Source organism: Fistularia commersonii, chromosome 12 (assembly GCF_037954325.1).
Source record: "Fistularia commersonii isolate RoL2024-O1a breed Wild chromosome 12, RoL_Fcom_v1.0, whole genome shotgun sequence".
NCBI lineage: Eukaryota > Metazoa > Chordata > Actinopteri > Syngnathiformes > Fistulariidae > Fistularia > Fistularia commersonii.
Window position 1 is genome coordinate 11,069,444 of NC_141295.1, and position 23,927 is coordinate 11,093,370.

General features: G+C 42.8%; 1 protein-coding gene across 3 annotated transcripts in view; it reads left to right on the plus strand.

Annotated features, from left to right (window-relative positions):
• mast1a (microtubule associated serine/threonine kinase 1a) overlaps positions 1-23,927 on the plus strand; it is a 78,058-nt gene that overhangs the window by 14,025 nt on the left and 40,106 nt on the right. For 2 of the 3 annotated variants that reach the window (XM_086157037.1, XM_086157039.1), the window contains exons 2-3: positions 2,950-2,981; positions 22,871-22,959. In XM_086157037.1, the coding sequence (XP_086013163.1) occupies positions 2,950-2,981; positions 22,871-22,959 (121 nt within the window). Of the gene's footprint in view, positions 1-2,949; positions 2,982-6,940; positions 7,081-22,870; positions 22,960-23,927 lie in introns of those variants that run through there. The other variant, XM_086157038.1, reaches the window with a different exon arrangement.

Genomic DNA, 23,927 nt, shown 5'->3' on the forward strand with positions numbered 1-23,927 from the left:
CTAACAGCATTAAGGACCCTGATTTGTCCCTGACAAGGAGACCTATCTGTGTGGACTTTGCATGTTCTCCCTGTGTTTGCTTGGGTTTTTTCTTTTTTTTCTCCTCCAAAAGCATGCAGGTTAACTGGAAAAAAAATGGGAAATTTGTCCCAAGCGAGTGAGTGATTGAATGGTTGTTTGTCTATGTACGTGACCCTGCAATTGACTGGCGACAAGTCCGGGGGGTACCATGCCTCTCGCCCAATGACAGCTGGGTTCCAGCTTCCCCCACGACCCTGAGTGCAGGATAAGCGGCAGACGATGGATGGATGGACATACATTTTTGTGTATGTGTATACATACATCTGATATAAAGATTGGATTTATTGAGTGTGCATGAAATTCTGTATTTTTGCTCCATGTTCTCACTGTGTCTGAACCGGGAGCAAACCCACCCACCCACTCATTAGAGATCCTAAATTGTCTTGATGTGTGAATGATAGCGAGCATTTTTTTGGTCTCTATAGGACATGTGAATGAGTGAGTGGATGGTTGTGTGTCTCTATACATGGCCCTGTGATCGATTGGCAACTGGTTCAGGGTGAACCCTGCCTTTCGGCCAATGACAGCCGGGGACCCCAACAACCCCCGCTGGATAAATGGTATAGATAATGAGTAAATAAATGAACGGACCTTAGCTACACCCTTTACTCGATACCTGAGAGGGTTTAACACTCTCACCCCCTCGTTGTTTCATATTAAGTGCGAGTGTGAAAGTCTCACTGTGCCGACAACAAATGAGGTGGTTTGGTTTTCTGGCTTATTGTGAGACTGTTTGGAGAGCAGCGCTCGGGCTGTCAGGTCCCGTTTCGTCAGCTTGCCTTTGTTTGGATTGTGCAACACTTGTTTGCTTACACACACCAGAAAGAGAGGGGGGGGGGAGGAGGATAGTTCACATCTTGCAGGGGAAATATAGATATTCTCGCATTTGTGTTTGCTTCTAACTTCTTCAATAGCAACCTGTCTCTGAGCCATAAAAACAAAGGGTAATACCTGCGGAGCGGAGCGGGCCGGGGACTGCAGAGGACCATTAGCCCCGGACAGACCGGTGATAGAATCCGATGGGAACCCAATCCAAAGCTACTTTCAAATTGGTTCACATCTGAAATAGACGGGCGACGGGTGAAATACAGATCCGTCCCAGGAGACCCAGTCACATTAGAGGCCAGATGTCCCGAAGGCGGTCCAAACCTTTTTATGATTGACCTCGGTTCCTCTCTCACGCCACTCACCCTGGGAAGGTTTCGGGGACATCTGTTCTCACACCACCACCCGCTCGGCGAATCCACATTCATTCATTCTTTCATTACCTATGCCACTTATCCTGGACTTGAGGCTGCCGGAAGGTGCTGGAGCCTATCCAAGCTGTCATTGGGTGACAGCCCAGCCAATCACAGGGCCACATATAGAGACATACAACCATTCACTCTCATTCATGTTTTATAGAGACATATAACCATTCAATCTCTCATTCAAATAGCATATAGGGACATACAATTATTATTCTCTCAGAATAGAATAGAATAGAATAGAATAGAATAGAATAGAAATAGAACTCTATATAAAAATAAAGAAGACAATAGTGAATAAAAATAAAAATGGTAAAAACCAAAATAAATAAATACAAATAAAATTAAAGGTATGTTAAATTATATGTAGCGTATATGCAGTACATGTGTTCATATCGTATAGAGACATACGACCATTCAAGCTCTCATTCTCACATTATGTAGGGTCTTGTAACCATTCACTCATTCACGCGTCATACAGAAATACAGCCATTCACCCTTAATTTTTCTCATATAGAGGCATAAAACAATTCACTCTTTTACTCACATGTCATACGGAGACATACAACCATTCACTCTGTCATTCACACATCATATAGAAAAAGGCAGAAGATGGAAAATTGCATAATTCTTTTAGAAAATAATCGATCGAGGGATCGTTTAGAAAATGAAGAGCAGCCATTTTTAGGAAAAAAAATGTATATATATATATATATATATATATGTGTATGCTAATCCTTATTTGTTCGCCACATCATCAAAACTGGGTGTGCGCACTCTCCAAGTAGGAAATAGAAAGTATGAAAATATGAAGCTTGACTATATGAACTTGAAGCAACTCAGAGAAATGCAAAACAAAAATCAAAGTTAAGTGCATTTGCGCCCTCACATGTCTAAACACAAATGCATTACACGTGCATGACTACTGCACCCAGCGAACGTCCACGGGAAACGTTGCTTATGGATAAAAAGTAGAGGAGAAAATCCTTTCAGCCCCGGAGCGTCTACAGTTTTTGAACTCTTTCCCACAGACTCGAAGATTTATGGTCAATTAAAAAAAAAACCCATTAGTGTGGTTCAGCTTTCCGTCATGTTTTTTATTAGGTTTCTGCATTTGATGTCATTTAATTGCCTTTTTTGTCTTTTATTTTCATGTAGTTTGTGCTCGAATGATGTCCGTAAATGAAATGTATTTATACCTCGGGCTGTAAAGCTGACATATGTGTTTTTGTTCGCCAGGATTTCTAAACATTTACAGTATCTCTCATCCGCTCTTTCGAGGGATAATATCTTCCCTCTACAGTGTTTTCTTACGTAACAACTGAGGAAACTTGTTAAACCATTCGAGCAAATGAACCCCCTCAAAGTGATTTACAAAATCGAGCAAGAATATAAATCTGGATAAAATATACTCATAAAAGAAATCCTCTTCATCAAGTTTGGTCCAAGTAATTATGAGTAATTACCTGAATGTAACCGGTTTGTTTTGCCTTTAACAATTTACAGCAGGAAAAAAAAAAAATCAGGAAAAGTAAATCAGTTTAAATCACAATGTGTTCTGCATGATACCTAAAGGAAATGAAATTATCTAAGTCATTTTTTTCTCTCTCTTTCTTCCCAGAAGGATCTGCCGCTGCCCCGAAAGAGCAGCAGGTGAGTAGTATTTTGGTTCAATCTATCATTGAGTTTCCTCACCTTTTTGCGCAACGAAGCGCGGGATATTTTTATAACAAAAAAAAAAAAAAAGCTAAAATCTTATTCGCACACTTTGGCCTCAGATCTGCAACGAGCGTTCAGACACTTTGGGTCGGCCGCTGCTCGGTCAGCGGTTCAATTCACGTCTCCGCTTGTCTGTGCGTTAAACTGCCCTAAAGTTAAACACCAAAAGCCCAGTTGCTCCAGCGCCTTGAAGGGCAGCTGTCAGTGTGTGAGCACGTAAATGGATGAATGCGCTATATAAGCCGCCTACTATAAAACCCTTTTCTTCTGGCTTATTCGCAGCTCTATTTTATTAAATAATGTATTTCACCTTAATTTTTTATATTTGACTATATTACCTTTTTGTTATCTGGAAACATAAGCAGTATGAAGTGGGCTTAATTACTACTTTATAGTTGCTTTTCATCTTTCATATTTTTCTTTTTTCGTTTAAGTGCATTCTGTGGCCTTGTAATTTATTCATTTATTTTTATTTATTTATTTTTTTTGCTTTGAGGCGCTTTCCTTTTCATAAAAGTAACCGTATAATCAAAGCTTCTTAAAAAAAAAAAAAAAATCATCAGAAATACACCCGAATTCAACTCCAATCTTGTGTTTCGTCTACGCCGCTTGGGCGCTGGGCCTGTTTGGCAGAAATAGAAATGACTAGATTAATAGAAAAGAAAATACATTTTCAACCTTTTACACTCAAAACTGTTGAAGCTCTTCCAGTGTGTAATTACTGTTAATTATCATGTAATCACTCTTAATTGCATATACTTATCCGTCACACTTTTCAGTGCGGTTTCATGCTGGCTTCCCCGCTCTCATGCTTTTTGAAGGGAATGGAATGAGGGAAGAATAGAATAAGATGAATACTACCCGGCTTCATCTCGGCACACGGGGCCTTTTAATGAAAGGATTAATGGAAATTCCAAAGTTGAAGCCAGATATTTAAAACCCTCTGGCGGTTTGGCCGACAATGACGGGCTTTGAAGACAAATGCAGGGATACATCTGGCTCCCCCCAGAGATGGATTACATCTAGCGACTGAATTAGAAGCGTCTGGAGTCGTTTTCTCCGCTGTGCAGGATTGAATGGAATGAAATCATCCTTAGATGTTGGAAGAAAAAAAAACAATTATAGCATCATCATTTGTGATGCTATTTGTATATATTCACACACACAAACACACCCACCCACACACACATACATACATATATATACATGAGCAAGTTCTTATTTGTTATAATTGCATGTACATTGCGAATAGCAGTTGATTTCTTTATTTAGCAATAATGCTGCAGGGGAAACGGTCGCTGTCCATGGTGCTTAAACGCTCAATCCTTTCTTGCATGTAATGAGCGGTTGCGTCGAATTCAGAACGTTGCATGCGACGTTTCCTTGAATTCGTCACTCGCCGCAGTTTTGATGAATATTGTTTATAAGCTGTGTTTGGCCGCTCGGTATTCTCCGTGCACCTCAGGGGCGGAGGTCTGGTAACAACAGCTGGATAATACTGGCTTGTACACGCTTTGGATTTTCATGAGAACGCGTCGGCGTCTATATGTAATTACCATTAACCGTGTGCCACACACACACACACACGTGTGTGTCCTTGGTAACTGTCATCGGCTACGTTTGCTCCGTGGCTTTTGACTTGTGCGAGGGGACGGCGAAGGTCATGCCAGGGCGGTGGTCACCTCACCTTCTCCCTGTCGTCAGCCTCCTGCTGTCGCCGCAGAGGAGCTTTTAGGAGTGACCTTAACGGCGGCTGGGGTCGACAAAAACTGAAATCCTTAATGACATGAACGCAACACGGTGTCTTCTGTGTGATATCATGTCACCCATCCTTGTCTGTGACCCCCCCCCCTCCTCCCTCTCAGCATTGTCTCATTGATATTACCCCCCGCCCCCAATCCCCATCTCCTCTCCCGCATGTATATTTCATCTATCCAGACTCCTACATTAGAGACGACATCCATTATTGAATTACTCCTCTCAGCACTACTGTGCAACTGTCACCCCACGTCAGCTTTAACATTGAGTGGGTTTGTTTCAAAGGGATGGAGCAAGGGTGTAAGCAAACGAATGCACTCTTTCTCTCTCTTTCCCTTACACACACACACACACACACACACACACACAGGCACGCAATAATGACATCTTGGCTTGGCATTGTGGAGCAGAGCTCCTGTGATATCTAGGACAAACGGAGGATGTTGGAGCTTGTCCAATATGGCAGTTTACGCGTACGAAAAGAAACGTCTTTGTCTCCCTGACGCTTATGTTTTGTTGTAAAGCCAACATTATTGCCTCTATTTATAACAAATACTATAAAAAGAAAAACAACTAAGAGTGGCTTAGCTTGGTTCCTGGAAATGTCTAACTTTACCACCCTCTTAGGAGCCTTCTGTTTTTAAAACCTGGTTCCAATTTTGAAATTAGCTCACAAATACTATTATTTACTATTATAAGAGTAGTAGCAGTAGCAGTTATTGTTGTTATTTTTATTAATTTTACTATTGTTATTGTTGGCATTTTCATATCATTATAGTTTATTTTGTACTATATATAATATATTGTTGTTATATTTTGTATTATTGATAATAGTAAGAGGAGGATACAGAGAATAGGGTTAGATGGAGAAACTTGATTTGCTGTGGCGACCCCTGAAGGGCAAAGCGGAAAGGAGAAGAAGAAGATAATAATAATGATTAGTGTTTTACTAATGTAAAGCATTAGGATAATGTAAAGCATTTTACATTATCGATATTATTATGATTATTATGATTATTATGGTGATGATGATGATGGTGATGATGATGATTATTGTTGTTATTATTATTATTATCATCATCATCATCATCATCATTATTATTATCATTATTGGGCTAGAGCCTATAGCAGCTGCCATTGAGTGAGAGACGGGGTTCAACCTGGACCGGTTGCCATTTGATTGCATGATGATGATGATGATGATGATTTGTATTATTATTTATTGAGCACTCACTCACATAGATCATGCAGGATTGGTTGAAATAAACGAAGGCTGACTTTGCAAAGCCAGAGGCATCTGATGTCGACTTGTTTCAGTCAAGGCCTTCCTTTCTCAAAGATGTTGTGCTCCTCGTCAAGCAAGTGAAGCTCGAACCCAGTGTACAGCAGGTGCCCGCTCTGATGGCAGGTCCTGACTGGATCACAAAGCCTTGAGTGCAGGTGCAATCGGTCCGTGCACTCGCACATGTCACCCGGGTCACGTGCACAGCATCCTGTGCCATCCAAAATGTATTCAGAGGGCTGAGCCTCGACCCCCCTGTGTGTCCCCACATTGGATGGCAATCCATCTCTCCACCTCCTTCATTCATTCAGTTATACACACACAATTGTTCATGTGTGTGTGTGTGTATGTGTGTGTGTGTTTGTGTGTGTGTGTGTGTGTGTGCGCTTGTGTGTGTAGCCTCCCCTTCCCTTTCCCTCTCCCCCCCCTCCCGTCCTCTCTTTCTCTCTTCTTCTCCAATAACCCACCTCCACTCGCACACACACACACACACACACACACGCACACACACACGCACACACACACACACACACACACTTCCTGGCTTGGCACATTACCCTTGAGATCAGCGCCCACAGTCGCCTCTCCTCCCAAAACTGAGGGTTGTTCCACCCCATCCTCCCATCCTCACCTCCATCTCCTCCTCCTCTCTCTGAAGCCATTTATGCTTCTTCTTTCTTCCCTACCACACGCACGCGTCCGCCTCTTGCACACGCCGACATGTGCAGAGTCATGGCAAGACGTCAGAGTGTATATGTGTGTGCGAGTGTGCGCGTATGCGCGTGCGCAACGGGCCAGAGGAGGCTGACATGCTCGCGGGGTCTGTAATCACTGCCTCTTGACTGCCTCGGTGTGTTTCTCTGTATGCTTGCGCGTGTGCGTGTGTGTGCGTGTGTGTGTGTGTGTTTGTGTGTGTGTGTGTGTTCGGAGGCTCAGCTGCTCGTCTGCCGTCTCTGCCTCGGCTGCCAGCAAAATGTTTCGACGCACGAAAAGGTAACGGCTGCAAATCCGCTTCTCCGTGTTTCGCGTTTACTGCTGATCCATCGGCGTTTATGTTTATTTGTTTATTTGTTTATTTGGTTTTATTTCCTTATTTGTGACGTGTGTGTGTGTGTGTGTGTGTGTGTGTGTGTGTGTGTGTGTGTGTGTGTGTGTGTGTGTGTGTGTGTGCTCCCCCACCACCCCTGCCTGCTGTCTCACAGTTGTCTTCCTTTCTCATTATAACGCCGGCGATATGGTGTTTATACTCGACATCGTGTGTGTTTGTGTGTGTGTGTGTGTGCGTGTGTGTGTGTTTGTGTGTGTGGGTGCGAGTGTGTGTGTGTGTGTGTGTGTGTGTATCTTGAAACGATGATGACTTTTATTCCGAACGTTTACAAATAACGCGCGTGCCCGTGCGTCGTGCGCACATTTCATACAATCCCTCTCGAACTGACACACACACACACACACACACACACACACACACACTCACTAAAGGGACTTGCTTTTTACCCATCGGCCGCAGACAAGGGTTAGGATTACGTGTTTTGAAGTACCCCGTGCGCACGCATGTGTGTGTGTATATTCTGTTAAAAAAAAAAATATATATATATATATATATATATATATATATATATATATCACGCCGTGCACGTTTGTATCCAACGGGCGTTTAGTGTAGTTCCGTGTGTGTGTGTGTGGGTTGCTGTGAACTGTGGATTTGTGTACTCACACACACACGCATGCAAGAAGGTGTGTCACCCAGAGCTTTATGAAGTGGAGCCATTATTGTCAGTGTCCTGGGAGTGTGTGTGTGTGTGTGTGTGTGTGTGTGTGTGTGTGTGTGTGTGTGTGCCAACAGTGGGCAGTGCTGGAGAGCTGTCTGCTCTGCAGGAGCTCCAGGCTTCCCTTCTCCAGTCAGTCTCTCCTTCTCCTCCTCCAGCTGCTATTTGCACTTTATAACCATTTAGCCTCACTTGCCCTTCTTTTTTTCGCCCCAAGTGTCGCATCCATCTTTCCCGTCCAGCTCCAAACATAGCCTTCGTCTTCCTCGCCTCACCTGCCCCTCTTCATCTCCGCCGCCTTCATCTTCGTCCGATCACAGGTGTTTTTTTGTTGGTACCCGTCCGGCTCAGCGGGGTGTTTTGCGCCTGAACCCGAGGTGGGGGGAGGGCAAATCCATCCTCCGGCTGGGAAAACTGGCTGCCATGTCGACTCGAGGAGTGTGTGTGACTGTTTTGTTTGAACGAGGGTCGGTTTCTCTGTTTGGAAAGATGTGCTTCCCGTGTGCGAGGCGAGTCGGGAGACAAAACGAGCATTTTCTCTGGATAGTCCGACAATAACTACTCTATCATTTTTATGACATCGTGGAGTCTGACATCGTTAGCATCGGACCGTAATTTCAGCCGTTGTTTGGCGTGTGCTGGGGGTCGCAGGGGTGCCGGAGCCGATCCCAGTTGAGATTGGGCGAAAGGAGGGGGTTCATCCTGGTTCACGGGGCCACATCATGCTGAGACAACCATTCACTCATTCACATGTCATATATAGACATACAACCATTCACGCCGCCATTTGCCATTATATTTAGACATGCGACCATTGACTCTTACATTAATACATCATATTTAGACGTACAAGCATTCACTCACTGACTCACTCACACATCATTTAGAGCAGGGGCCCCCAAACTTTGTCCTGCAAGGGCCAAATAACTTTTCCCTTCTCTGACGGGCGGCCGGGCCAGTTTGTAACAAAAAATCTGATGATTGCAGAAGTATCTAAACGTAAAGATTTATTGTTTTCCAGAAAGCCACACATAACCAAAAATTAACCCTGTCTGGAATCTTGACAGGAAAAAAAAATCAGAAAATAAATAATAAGATTATGAATGAATAATGTCTTTGTCTCATCTCTTGACAGATGAGACAAACAGCCTTTTCTTTGAATTGAACAAAAAATAATTGTTTGTCCACTGCAGGTTAAATACCCTGCATTCTGAATCTAGTTTTCTCTTACCTAATCTTTTTGCCATTATTCCATGTTATTTGACAGGGGTGTGTCCAGGATTTTTTTTTTTTTTTTTTGAGTGAGGGGTTTCAGATAAGGCACAGACTGCAGAAGGATGGAATAGAATGTTACGTTCTATGCATGTACAAGTCACGATGACGTGGCCAGAATAAAAAAAAAATCATAATGCATCTCTGGTATTGTTCAGGGACCAGGCAAAACATGGAGGCGTGCTGTGTCCGGCCCCCGGGCCGTAGTTTGGGAACCACTGATTTAGAGACATACAACCATTCATTCATTCACATGACATATATAAATGTACAACCATTCACTCTGTCATCCACATGTCATACTGTATATACATAGGCATGCAACCATTCACTCATCACTCATATCTTTATCTATTGTCTATTCATTAACCTTAATGTATTTGGTACCTGCTTCCTTGCCCTGTGCTGCAGCGACAAGAATTTCCCCAATGGGAATCAATAAAGTATTATCTTTTATAATCTTATCTTACATACAACCATTCACTCATATTTTCAAGTATGGGTGATGTGAGGTCTCCAATGAACCTCCTGCACAATGTGCCCTCTAATTTTTCGTATGTCTGCGCATACAGACAACCTCGCTGAGCACACTGAGAACCACTGTGAGCAACATTAAATGTGCACGCTGTGGCCACACACCAGTATCACACCTGGGATCACAGCTTCCCTTTAGTCCATATTTTTCCATCACAAAACCAACAGCTTCGCTTCTTTAGCTTCGCAGGGCAGACCTTTCTCACTCGAAAAAGAAAAAATCTCACCTACTTTCAACGCTTTAACCTTTCTTCTATTTGCACATACTCCGACAGCCATTCCAACTTAAAAGAACCGCATGTCTTTTTTTCCTTTGGTTTGGTGAGTGGACGTATCACATTCACTACCCGGTTGTTTCGCCATGATAAGGAGTTAGCATGTTAGCATTAACTCCACCACACTGTTATTATTGTTATATAGCACACATGGCAGAGCACGTGCGCAAGTACTGTCAATGGCGTGATTAACTGCGTAGCGTCAGTGCATCGTATCGTATGATTGGCTGGACGCCTGTCCCTCACAGAGTTACACAGCAAAATGATACACAAAAAAATTGTTACATATCCAATTAATTTGTTGTGCGCTCACTGCGCTGAATTGGTTTTCTTGTAGACTGAGAGTGTGCGAGCAGTGCGCAATTGCAAAGTTGCGCAGCCAAGAGGGAACACTGCTCCTGCCTGTTTTTGGGAGGAACCCAGAGAACCCGAAGGAAACCCACGCAGACGCTGGGAGAAAGTGCAAACTCCACACAGAAAGGCTCCCTCCAACCCGGGACCTTCTTGCTGTCAGGTGGAACCGCTAAAACTTGAGCCCAAAATGTATCTACCAGGATGTAATCCAATGCAACAAGCTCATTTAGCACTAAGAGATATTACCAAGTAATAACTCAATTGTGAAATATAGTTATACTCACAGTAGGACTGGACTAATTTGTCAGAGCACATGTTCACCATTTGTTTGCGGATAAGTTTGCGCACTTTCTCAGATGCGCCTCAGCACAGTGCAACAACAACAGCATGTTGTACCAGGGTTGGGCTTACGGCAGGCGTGTACACCTGCGAGTGGGAGGGATAGGGTTAGGTCCCGGTCCCGGTCTGTGGCAGTCAGTGAGGGCTTACAAGCCAGAGCTTTGAGCCTCACCGGTTGCAGGGTCATTCGTCACTTACCCTCGGTTTTACCCTTTCGCTCCTTCCCCCCGACGGTGAGAACCCGTGCAACTCGCCACCTCCCTCATTGGTGTATGCTAGCGCTGCTCACCTTGCCACCAACCAGGCTTCCTGTTCCTGTTTCTGTCCAGCGTCCCTCTGCCTGTTTCCTCTCTTATCGCTGTATGCTAGTATGCTATTGCCCGTCCACCCGTGACTGGGCTTTCCTTGTCAGTGTACACTTGCGCCGATCGCCTGCCCGCCCGTGACCCGACCGGGCTTCCCTCCTCTGTATGCTAATGCCCTCTGCCTAGCAACGCACCCCGACCGGGCTCCTGTTCCTGTTCCTGTCCAGCGTTTCAATGCCTGTTCCTGCACGGCATTCCTCTGACCAGGTTTCCTCCCTTGTCGGTGCCCCTTTTATGGCCGCCCGTGATCCGACCGGGGCCTCCTCCCATCAATGTCTGCTAGCTCCTTCTGCCTAGCCGCCCGTCCCCGATAGCGCCGGCGTACACCAACGAGCGAGAGACCCCTCTTGTTGGTATATGCTATAATTAATTTTGTGGACGTTAAGCATTACAACATTGCGTGAAACTTTGGTCTGCAGACAACGTGAGCTGAAAGGTTAACGATCGTCATAAGTAACGCAGTTCACCCCGACTGGTCTGAGTGATAGTCGAGACGTGCTACGTCGCACGGTCGAGTACCTTTTTTCGGCTCAAGGTCGCAAAGAAATCCGAAACCTACGAATACGACTTGAATTATCCTCATTTTACATTTCGTGAAGCCTGTTCTACTCGCTCTCCTCTCCTATCTTTTGACCTCTGTTGTGTGCGCCTGTCTGAATGTGATGCCTTTTTCTTGGCTGGCTGTGGCAAAGGGAAGAGACAAAGCCAAATTGACTCCCAGGAGGAAGCAAGCTAAAAAAAAAACAAGAGAGTAATGGGAGGGTCATGGTTGGAGTTATCTTGTGCGCCGTCATCTGTGATCCCACTCCTCAAGTTTATGCAGGGCAACTCTATTTCAAATGTCCCTTGAAAAACTCTGATGATGGAACAGACTATTTTAAATTAGCTGGTATGTTCATAATTGGATGCAAGTGCTTTTATTGTGAGTTTGTGGAAGTGGCTGAGCTCAAATTGAAAACACAGTAAACCATTGCTATATCTCGGTTTACCTTTCTCATGGTATTGCAAAATTTCAAAAACCTTGGGTATAGCAAAAAAGCTGCAATATATAATTGTATTTTAGGATAAAATTTTATATCGATTTATTTCGATTACTTCACGGTAAAATACGGATTTTCTAGGGTCGCGACCAACCAAAGCATGGTGTTCTGTATCCTGAAATCAGATTGGCTCAGCAACCGTGGCGTCATTCTTTGCACCTTGTCCATTTCACACCGACGTGCGATCGCACGTTGTGTTGTGTTTTAATCAACCAGCTCTCTAATGCTAACTTGTCATTTGTACAGTTTGTGTGCTGTGTTTATGTGAATTATATAGGAGGTACATTACATTACATTACACTACATTACATTACAGTCATTTAGCAGACGCTTTTATCCAAAGCGACTTACAAAAATTGCAATTCAATAACCGAAGATCCAAAGTACCAGTAGTCATTATTCAGAAGTCACCACTCTACCAAATAGCCATCTCAGTGTTTATAAAATTATGGGAAGGTAAATACGAGTTTGGGTAGGGTCATAAAGCTTTGAAAATATATGTTTAAAAAATTGAATTAAACTATGAAACGTAACCCCGGCAATAACTCCTGTCTATTGCTATATTTATTCCTATGAAAGAGACTGGGATTCCAATTTATATGTATCCCCAATAAAGAGTGTGTGATTCAAAACCTCTGGAAGTGTGGGGCCAAAAACTGCAGCTGCAGGCCTGAGGCTGAGTACCAGCAGCAGCAGCAGAAGCCCCCCATGGAGATCCACTTCTCATGAATATATTTTGATCCTTAATGTTTTGGTTTTCCTTCTCCTTCCTTCTGTCAACATATAGATCTGCATTTTTTTTTTTTTTTTTTTAAAGTATGACTCATAGACTTTTCAGGTTTATTTGATTTTTGGATGTTTTCGGCTCTTTAGATCTGTTCCTCTTGACCCTTTGCTGAGAAGACAAATTAGGGCTTTAAAATTATCGAAATCTTTAAACAGATGGATCACAGTCAGTGTGGATTAATTTGCATGCATCATTATTAATTAGGTTTCATTTTGGTGGGGCAATGACTCATGACAGTATACATATGCATGCGTGTTTAATTAAATGAAGTATAATGTACATGTTGTAAAAAAAAATTAAAAAAATGAAATCAAATAAAATAATATAATATGAAATAAAACATACCAAACACACCATATTTACCAACCAGGTTTTTTTTCCTTTTTTTTTTTTTTCAAACAAATTTCCATGTTCATGCTGTCATTCTGTCTCAACCAGCTGCTGAGACAGACTGGCTTGTTTACATTATCTGAGACCCTGATATGAGGGTTTGGCAAGACAAGCGCGGTGGCCACTGCAGTCCTTCCAGAGGAATCCCGAATTAATGTCCACTTGGCGTTGTCATGGTGCTTCGGTGAGAGATAAACTCCTTCCTATCACTTAAGCGTATTGTCTTTGGTCATTTTGTACTGAAAGTTCCCATCCAGAAGCCAATAGTGGAATTGGATAGTGTATGAGCACCACTCTGCGCCAGTGAGTAGAATTGTTGGATTCTGAGTCATTTTCTGTTGTCTATGAGTTAATTGCATTATAGTTCTTCATCAAATTAATCGTTCAAATTGATAATCTAGATAAATGCGATCAAAAATTTAATATCACCGCCTCACATCGGTGGAGCTAAGCTTCTTACTTAATCTTAAACTTCTCCCCGCAATTTCGTACGCACGATCCATAATCAGATAAAGTCTCATGATACTCTGAGACTCATGCAAATCAGCGCCGCTAACAGAGGCATTATATCTTTCGGCATTATGACGACTATGGCTCATTTGCTGCGAACAAGGTCACGGCGGGTGAACGCTCAAATGTCACCCTATCCGGGGATTCGCGCCACCCTCCTCTCTTACGGGAGGAGAGTCGAGAGCAGGTGCAGACGGAAGGGCGGGCCCGGAGGAGCCGGCTGATAGTCATTACGTCTCATCGCCGAAAGCAGTTTGTTAACTTTCAGAGTGAAACGCTGGTGAATTACAGTGTTTTTCACACACTTAAGTGACCCCCTCAATTTTTCAGCATTTCAAAATCATTTGGCTTTTAGCAACACCTTCTGTAATCTTAGCCCTTAGAGCTCACCAGCTGGAAGAAAAGCCATTATTCTACATTTTCAAAAGAGTAAATATACATTATTGGATCCTGCTCGCATCCTCGGCTGCATTTGCCCGGACGCGGCGGATAACTTCTATATTCTTCTGTATTTATCATCTAGAGGTAAAAAGGCTTGGATATTCATGGGAAGCCGCCTCTTCTGGACTGTCCCCCTCCTTGGTGAATCTGCGTTTTAAACTGGGCCGTGTCCCATGCTAATGTGGAAAGGTTGTTATTGTGAAACAAAAACGAGACTATGGATGACAAAAATATGTTGTTGAGGCTCCGGAGGCCGGCTGGCTTGAGAGCCTGGGGACTGGAGCCCGGCCAGAGATCCGGGGTCAGACTGTCAGCCAGCGTTTCAGTCATCCGGCCAATGTATCAATAATGTAGACAGTCAGCAAAGCCCTTTTGCTTTTTTAAACATTTAACAAGCTACTCCCCAGCTCATTACTCTCCTGCCCCCCGCGCCTAACCGCCGCCATGAAACCGAGCATCAGCAAATCCCTCTGCAAATGACTACTGTCCCTGAGTCACGCCTGCGAATATCCGTCTGTATACATTTTGTAAATCAGTCTATGGAGGCGAAAGTGAGGCTCGACTCGTTGCTTTTCCGAAGAATCCACACGACGTGGCGTTGAGGAGAAAACGCCTCTCTTTTTATCCCTCCCATATCAGCGCTTTTTTTCATCTCCTGCCTGCTCCTTTTCCCTTTTTTTAACATCGCTTTTCATTACCCGTGCCTTATAGCTTCAAACGCTGCCTGTCAGCATCACTCAATCAATGTCGGGGGGGGGTTTCCGTCCCCGCTGCCTCGCGCTTGATAAATCGGACCGGCGCCAGGCGGATTTGCATTTGTCCGCACTCGGGTGTTGGCGAAGACAGCAGATGTTGCATAATGGGATGCATCAAGTGTTCAAACGTATTTTTTTTTATACTTTATTCACTATGAGACATAAGCTGAGAAGCCGCATTGCTCTGCTTGGCTAATCCAAGGATGTGGCAGGCCTAAGGACGGGAACCGAAGCGCCCTGCAGGGATTTCTTCTCAGTGAACGGATCAGACGCTCAGAACTGTTTTTTTTTTCACGTTGTTTGGGTTCTTTTACGAATGCCACGTTTTTTTTCTGCTCGATATCCGTGCGCGCGCTCACATATAATGAACATCCCTAGCTGTGAGCTGATCTGTACTAATGATAAGTTAGCATTAGAGCGCTGGTTGATTAAAGAACATTGTTTTTACTGTAAGACGCATAGCCCGACTTAAACCTGAGTCAGCTGAAGACAAAAGCCGCCACTGTCTTGAAGCCCTAGACATTATTAAAGTGAAATAACAGCGGCAGATTCCTCGCATGGGGTTGATTTGTCATTTCAGGCACTTGAGTAATGTTATTGACATCGCAGACAACTAGCTACAGAATAATATTTTTGCATACCCGAAATAACAATGCTAATTTTAATCCAAAAGCATTATCGAGATCTACACAGACTCTTCAAATCAATTAATGTCATATATAGACAGTTTCGCTCTCGGTTTTATCCATAGTGAACCCCACTGGTTTCTTAACCGAATGGACCGTCTTTTAGAGTTTCCTGAATTGGCGACGGACGAGAGAGGAGGCGGGAAGTGAGTCTGAGCGGATCAATGGACTAACAGTCAGGGAGGTCTAGTGTCCTCTGTGCCCTGTGAGTCAGCACTCAGAACAGGAGATGACACAACTGACTGACAGGGCGCTCACACACACACACTCACACACACACAGACTCGGAAATCTGCACGATTAGACACTAGACACAATGCATTAAGCACACACAATCTCTCATCGTGTTACAGCTGCACACACATACGTACGGAGGTGCACGTTCTCCCCTAAATAACACCTCAGGCTCTCAGGAGTGATTTTTCTCTCCGTGACGCGCTATCAGTCTGCTCCTCGCCGCTCGTCGCTTTAATTGATTCATTGGAATATTTCGCCGGCGGCACCACCGATGCCTTATCAGCGAGCCATCCGCCGTAATGAACGTGCTCAGCCGTCTGTTGGTATTTTAAAACCCACCGGAGTCGTCGAGGGGAGAGAGAGCTTCACGGAGATAACTTCTTTGGAAAGAGTCATTTAGCAAACAATTACAAGAGAAGCAAAGACATAATCCATCTCAGCGCTGTCAGATTACTGCCTTCGGGTTGTGATTACAGTGTAAATCTGAAAAAAAAAAAAAAAGTGTTTTTGAGTTCAGGTTATTCTGTTTGTTTTACTAATTGTTTAAAAATACTGTATTGATTCACGACTCTTTAAAAAAAAAAAGAAAGCACTCCCTTACAGTTGGGCTAGATCAGTGGGTTTGCAGGTTGAGTTTGCCATCCACCATGAAGGGACGTTGGGGTCCTATCTCTCTATCTATCTATCTATCTATCTATCTATCTATCTATCTATCTATCTATCTATCTATCTATCTATCTATCTATCTATCTATCTATCTATCTGTCTATCTGTCTATCTGTCTGTCTGTCTGTCTGTCTGTCTGTCTGTCTGTCTGTCTATCTATCTATCTATCTATCTATCTATCTATCTATCTATCTATCAAACCCAGCAGTGTAACTCGTGAAGGTGGTGGATACTGTGGTTGGACTGTATTAATGGCATTTCAGTCGTCTGACTTATTTACATTCTGATCGTCTGGACTCTTTTATATCTTTGACCCAGTGGTTTTCGCTGCGGTCGACTTTTTCCATATTACTTCATCCAAATAGACACTCATATACAGTCTTTCCATTAGCGGGAGGAAGTCGTCCCCTCCCCACTTGACGTATTGAAACAGGAAAGCATCAGGTGTTTGCTTCGACTGACCTGTATGTTATTATTGTTTAACTTCTGCCGCAGTAATGAGCACGCACACCGAGCCGGTGTTGGGGTGATTTTACACGCACACGCACCACTTGTGTGTTTTTCCATGAGGTTACAAATGCATGTGTGTGTGTGTTTGCGCACATTCAGGGGCTCACTCATGGTGGAGACTAATGGCCCCATGCCAGCCATGTGCCTGTGGGGGGATAATTGGACGTCAAAGCTCCTGCACGAGTCATTATCACATACTTAACCTTTGACCTTTCCACAGCCCATGGTTTTTATTATTGTGAGCTGCGAGACACAGCCGGGGGAAGGGAGGAGCATCGCATCTATGTGTAGTTTTTTTTCTCCCCTTCCTCTTACTGAAACCATGACATCTTTTCTGTGTTAACATTGTCCACATAATGCCTTGTCACACAAGTATAACCACTCTATATACACTTGATCGCTTTGGTGAATATGTTGGATGGTGTGTGTGTGTGTGTGTATGTGTGTGTGTGTGTGTATTCTGCCACCATTTTCCCAGCCTGTTGAAGCATGACGCTGTTATATGGCAAACAAATCAAAGTGATTGACCAGACTGAGAAGAAGCTTCAAGGTTTTCCACCAACCAGTGATAAGCTAGTGTTGCTTTTTTAAATTTAGGTTCCCTTAAATTTGTTTTTATTTTTACACAATGTGAAAACAGCATATATGACAGCGGTATAAGAGATAGCAGAACTGTGCTGTACGAATGCGCCTGAGGCGAGTGCTAGTTATGAATATTTTTCCCTTATCGACAATCACTTGTGTATCTCCCGCCCACAGAATGGCACCGTTGACCCCACGAAGCCCCCTCTTCGATTGACAGAGTGTGCACGTCATTACTATCAACAGACAGGGATTGAGCCTTCATGATGGATTATACAGAGGATTATGATGGATTATAAAATGACATCCGCACACGAGCTCAAAACAGGGTCCGTTTCTTTGCGTCAATCGATACAAGCCAGCATAAGGTTTCGTTTTTTTTTTGTATTGATGACCGCCTCCTCTTGTAATTTTATATGTTCAGAGAAGTGGATTTGGATTCATTTAAGCCATGGAAAAATAACCTTCCTTACTTTATTTATTTATTTATTTACCTATTTTGAGATTGCAATAAATCACCAATGGTGGCCGGCAGATGGTTCAATAGGGGGTAATGTTAAATTATTTTGCTCATTTGTGTGAGTGTGTTTGGGCAGAACGCCCATCATCGGTGGGTCACCTGTCACGCCCTTTAAGATGTGCCAGCATTGCAAATATAAAAATAGGAAAAATAGCATTAAATATGGCAGCTTCTTTCACTGGAAATTCGACCAAACCAAACATAAAAATACACAAATAGTATTTTGTCAATATTAAGGTGGAATGAATTTGGCCAGTTATACCCTTGATAACATTTCAGGATATTAAAGAGTTGTTTTTACCTAATTCTCATCACAGACAAATACATAACGTAGCGTAAACAGATATTTTTTAATTATGATTACACAGTCCTCTGTCTCCATCTGTTGTCCGTCCTGTCCGATCAGATGTTCACGCCAGCTGATCAGCGGTGAGCCCGCCCTTCATCTCGCGTTATGCAAGGCTTTTATTTGTTGATGACATACGTTAGTGTTCTGAGCCCGGCTTGCTGAAAAAGTGGAAAATGTGATGTTTGAAATAAGGGCTCAGTGTCGGGTGAGAGCGGAATATGTCGGCATTCAAAGACATCGGTGATGTGAACTTTAGTCATTTGAGGCAAAGAATACCCCTGAATCCCTCCTTGGTACAAAGCAAATTTTACTGGTTGTTTTGTTTTGTGCTTTTTTTTTTTTTTTTTTTTTTTTTGTTTGGCATTTTTATTGCAATTATTTCTTTGGATGTGTCCTTTGTGAATATGTCTGTACACTCCTTGAGTGTTTAATAATTGAAATGTATGTATGTATGTATGTATTATGATTATGACTATGATTATGATTATTATGATGATGATGATTATCATTATGATGATGATGGTTATCATTATTATCATATTATTATTATCATTATTATTATTATTATATTGGGGAAAAAAATGAAAATTGCCCCGAACAAGTGAGTGACTCAATGGTTGTCTGTATATGTGGCCCTGGGATTGGCTGGCGGTGTATCCCGCCTCTTGCCCGATGACAGCTGGGATAGGCTCCAGCATCCCCTGCGACTCTGAGTGCAGGATAAGCGGCAGACGATGGATGGATGGATTATCATTATTTAATTTCCAAAGAAACTTCCTGCTACTATAGTGTATATAGCATGTGTATTTGTAACTATAGGAACCTATAGATGTATTACGGTAAATGGTCCCTACTTTTATCATGCTTTCATCACCTTACAGATCCACTATCCACACGCATTCACACACATGCACAGATGGTGGCAAACCGGCAGGAGGAACTGGGGATCAAACCCCGAACCTACCACTCAAAACCACACGCCTGCAACAATTCAATAGTGTTTGGTTGAATAAACACTTTGAATTAATTAAATCCATCTATCACATTATCAAAAAAAAAAAAAAAATTGATCTCCTGAATGTGTTGCCATGGTTACATATTTCCCACCACAGCGCCCTCTTTTTTGGCATCACTCCTTATCTGTACTCTAGTTTAATTAATGATTTCTAGTAAAGGTGGTGCTTAATTAAGCTAATTTGATATAAATATATTTGAATATTTTCAAAGGGAAATTCAACCTGCTCTCAAAATTTATTCATGCATTATTAGATGATCAAATTAAAGGTGGCGGCGGATGATATAGTCAGAGATCGTATAGTGAATGAAGAACCATATTTGGAGAACTCTAATCTTTCATGTGTAGATATGTAACTTGTTATGGTGCTATAAAGGATTAGTGTGTGATCTGTAAATCTCCCTTCTGTATCGCTAAAAGTGCATTTCATGACGCTGCTTTTTTAATTTTCTGAAAGGGCACCGGTGACTGCTTAGTCACTAAGGAGGCTCCTGACAGCGACGTGTGCGAAACAAAATTAGCGCTATCCGATTCTCACACACCCCAGTAAAGGATAAGATGTCCACGGCGACGACAGTGACGCAGGGATTTTAAGATACTTTGCCCTTCACTGGCAACACACACATCCACCCCATCCTACCTGATTTTATTTTTCCCCATCAAGTGATTCAAGAGTCTTGCGACTTTATAGCCGCCTATAGTTCCTATATTGTGACAGTAATTGCCTTCTTTTTGTGCTGCTGCTTATTTTCAACTGTAGCAACCGTGACGCAAATAAACAAACAGCAACTGCATTAGATGTACTGTACGTAGAGGATTCTACATCTTTTTTTTTTGTCATCATTTTCTTTTTTCAGTGAGAGAATAAAGTGAGAGAAAAGGCTTTAAGGGAACTTCGGCGGTGTTCGACTTCAAAGTGTGTTTACAAGTGTGGAGGAATAGTGACACGAGTTCAGCAAAAGGGGTTCGCTGCCTCAGGAAAAGCCGCATGGGGGATAAAGTTTCACGTTTTAAAAAACTTTGAGACGCGGTGAGCTTGTTACCCCTCCAAGCGCCCACTCCTCATCTCTGACTGAGGCTGGAAGATTAGCCGCCAGCAGGGTCGCATTAGGCGGCGGTAAATCACACGGATGTAAATTCGGTGCAGTGACTTTTATATCAGATCTTCACATGGCTGGAATGAAGGGCTCCAAAGGCGGTAATGAGCCCAGACAGGCTGCCCGTTGAATGTCAAATACTGTGAGCAATTTTTTAAAATCAACCCCACTTGGTCGCATTCGGATTTCTCTTCTAACACCCTCATAACACATACTGGAAGATGGCCTCATGTGGCGGGAAAAGCTGTGACGACAAAAAAAAATGTTATTCCTCTTCAGTGCCATCAGTCGGACGATGCGGGAATGTGTTCCGTTCCAAAGAGCCAAAACCTTTTTTTCGTCTCCATCTGCACAATTTCCTCCCGCAGTCCAAAAACTTGCAGTTCAGTGGAGACCCTAAATTGCCCCAAGACGAGTGCGTAACAGTGTATAGTTCTATGTTTCTAGATGGCTTCAGAATGAGAGAGTGTGTGACTATATGTCCCTAAGTGACGTGTGAATGAGTGAGCCAATGCTTGCGTGTCTATATGAAGTGTTAATGAGAGGGTGAGTGGTTGCATGTCTCTATATGCCACACGTTCTGACATGCCCCTTTAGTGGACCCCCCTTTATTTGTAATTTTTTGACAAATCTGTACCATCTATTTTCTGCTTCAGCATCATTGGACAAATGCGATTTCTCATTTCAAACAGAAAGACACGGAAAATACAAACCGCTTGTTTTCGGTTTGGTTTCGATATAGATACTTATGTCGATGGTTCATCGAAAAAATGACGAGAAAGTCTGATGCGTTGGTATGTGACGCCAAGGGAAAATTCTGAGTTACGCTGTTAGCGTATTGGAATGAGAACGTGTTCCCGTAGGATATGTGCTTGAGAGAAAACCTCTTTATATCTCTACAAAGCTTCTGAATGACAGAGTGAATAGTTGTATTACTCTGTATGTGGCTCTGTGATTGGTCCAGATTGAACCCCGCCTCTTGTCCAACGACATCCGGGATAGGCTCTGGCACCCCCTGCAACCCTGAGTGCAGGATAAACAGTACAGATAATGTATGAATGAATTCCTCGGGAATGTGACAGGTGGGAAAAGTACTAAACAGTGTGGTCTTGCGTGGGTCAGGTGAACTGTGTGAAAAAAAAGCAAATACAGAAAAGGGTCTGTATATCAACTATCCAAGAGGATAATCGATAAATGTAGTATCTTTTTCGTAAAACTGAATGTATTAAATATTTTGGTCCGGTTGTTGTGGAATCATTGTGGTCTCACTTCACCACCTTTTTAGCAGTTTCAATTTAAGATAGCAATAACATAAAGCACGGGCTGCCAGAGGCCTTTTCTTTTTTTTCTTTTTTCTTTTTTTTTTTTATGGGACAATGAGATTATTCGCCCTCATTTGTGTTCACTCCGCCACTATTATTAATAGATTAGGTGGTTCTATAACACTTACCGAAAAAAAAAAGTCGGTCACAGAGGGGAAACGGCTTTACTTTGTATATCTCATATAGTGCTCATTTAGAAAATAGAGGCGAGGAAAGCGCGACGAAATCCTCTCATCCGGTGAGAGCCATGGCAACGGACAGAGCTAATGCATTTCCCTTAAATATTTCAATATGCCCCCCCTAGTTCCCCGTCTGTTCCGCAAGGTTGAGTGCGAGCTCTCCTTCGTCCGGCGCCCGCAGAGGCGGCCCGCGACCGATCAAATCCCACCTGGATGTCTCAGAGCGCTGGTGACAGTTGCCGGAGAAAAGAAAAAATAGGGGTAAAGGAAAATTTACAGGAGCTCCTAGATTGAGAGATAGATGACCCATGACGGCTTCTTTGAGACGTAGCGAGTAACCAGTGTGTTTGTTGTGCTTATGTGCCACTGAATTTATAGCATCACCCTTTGAGATTTGGAGCGAGGTGATGCAATACGCAGCAAATCTCAATGACTCTGCTACTGCTGTGCAAAATCAGAAGAAAGGGATGAGCGGAGAGGTGCAGAGAGCCCCCAAGGGCTGCAGGAAAAAAGAAAAAAAGAATCAATCGGCACGTAAAAATAAACATTTCCCTGGCTATACGTTGTGTGAGGCCGTAACACCTTGCGCATCTTGGATGTATGCTTTCCCGTCTCTCTCTGCCTCTCCGTCGTATTTCCTGGCAGCAGGCACCACGTGGAAGGTCCTGGAGGAAATTAAAAATCTTTGTTGCTCAGTCGCCCTCCTCCTTGGATGTCAATGAATTTGTGCCCACAAGCGCTGTAGCGGGCGGGTGTTAATGTGACGTTTTGTTTCTCCTCGTGTCGTTACAGTTGCAGAACCAGTAACCGGAAAAGCCTGATCCTGACCAGTACATCCCCGACGCTGCCTCGGCCTCACTCCCCGCTGCCCGGACACATCGGTCAGTACTCGAACCATGGGACGGTTACAATGAAAGATATAAGTGTCATTACGCTTTATCGTGCGTGTTACTATCTAATACTGCCGCTTATGAGGAGTGGTTTCATCTGAATAAACAGTAGCTGACAGTCAATTGCCATTTATAGGGAGATTAAGACACATGTAATGTTTTAAGGAATGCAGTGGCTACAATTCCGATCCGCAATTGAATTGTATTTACTTTTATATCATCATAGCAACTCTTCTACATCCTACATATTTGGGATACATTTGGGAATATATTACACGTTTTTTGTCCACACACAAGTTTTATAGGTAGATGAAAATCTCACTACCACTTAAAACTACTTCAAAAGTCACATGAAGGATTCTTTATATTTGCACTGATTGAAAGGTCTGCTCCCACCCATCTGATAATAAAAACTATTACTACTACTACTACTACTACTACTACTACTACAACAATGATTATAATAATAAAAACATACAATATAACAATGATAATTCTAATAATAATTATGTTATATAATGATTATGATAATAACATTATTATTATTGTTATTAATATTATTATTATATTGTTGTTGTTGTTATTAATAATAGTAATTTTATAGCAATAATACCGATGACATAATGCTTATAATTATCATTATCATCATTATTATTATCATTTTTAATATAGAACACTTTCCATTTAAGGGCTGTACGGGGATAAAAATAACACAAATGAATAAAGACACACACTCATTTTCATTTTTTTTCAACCAGTCCTGAAGTGATGGACCCAATGTGGTTCGAAAGCATCCAATAAGCCTACTGAATGTTTTTGGAGAAAAACGGATATCGGGCAAGGGGGGAGAACATGGAGACTCCACGCAGATCACACATCAGTCCAGGAACATCTATGCTTGTGATGCCAATGGATCACAAGCTAGATGATCGAACGAGACGGTAAAGCCATATAAATGC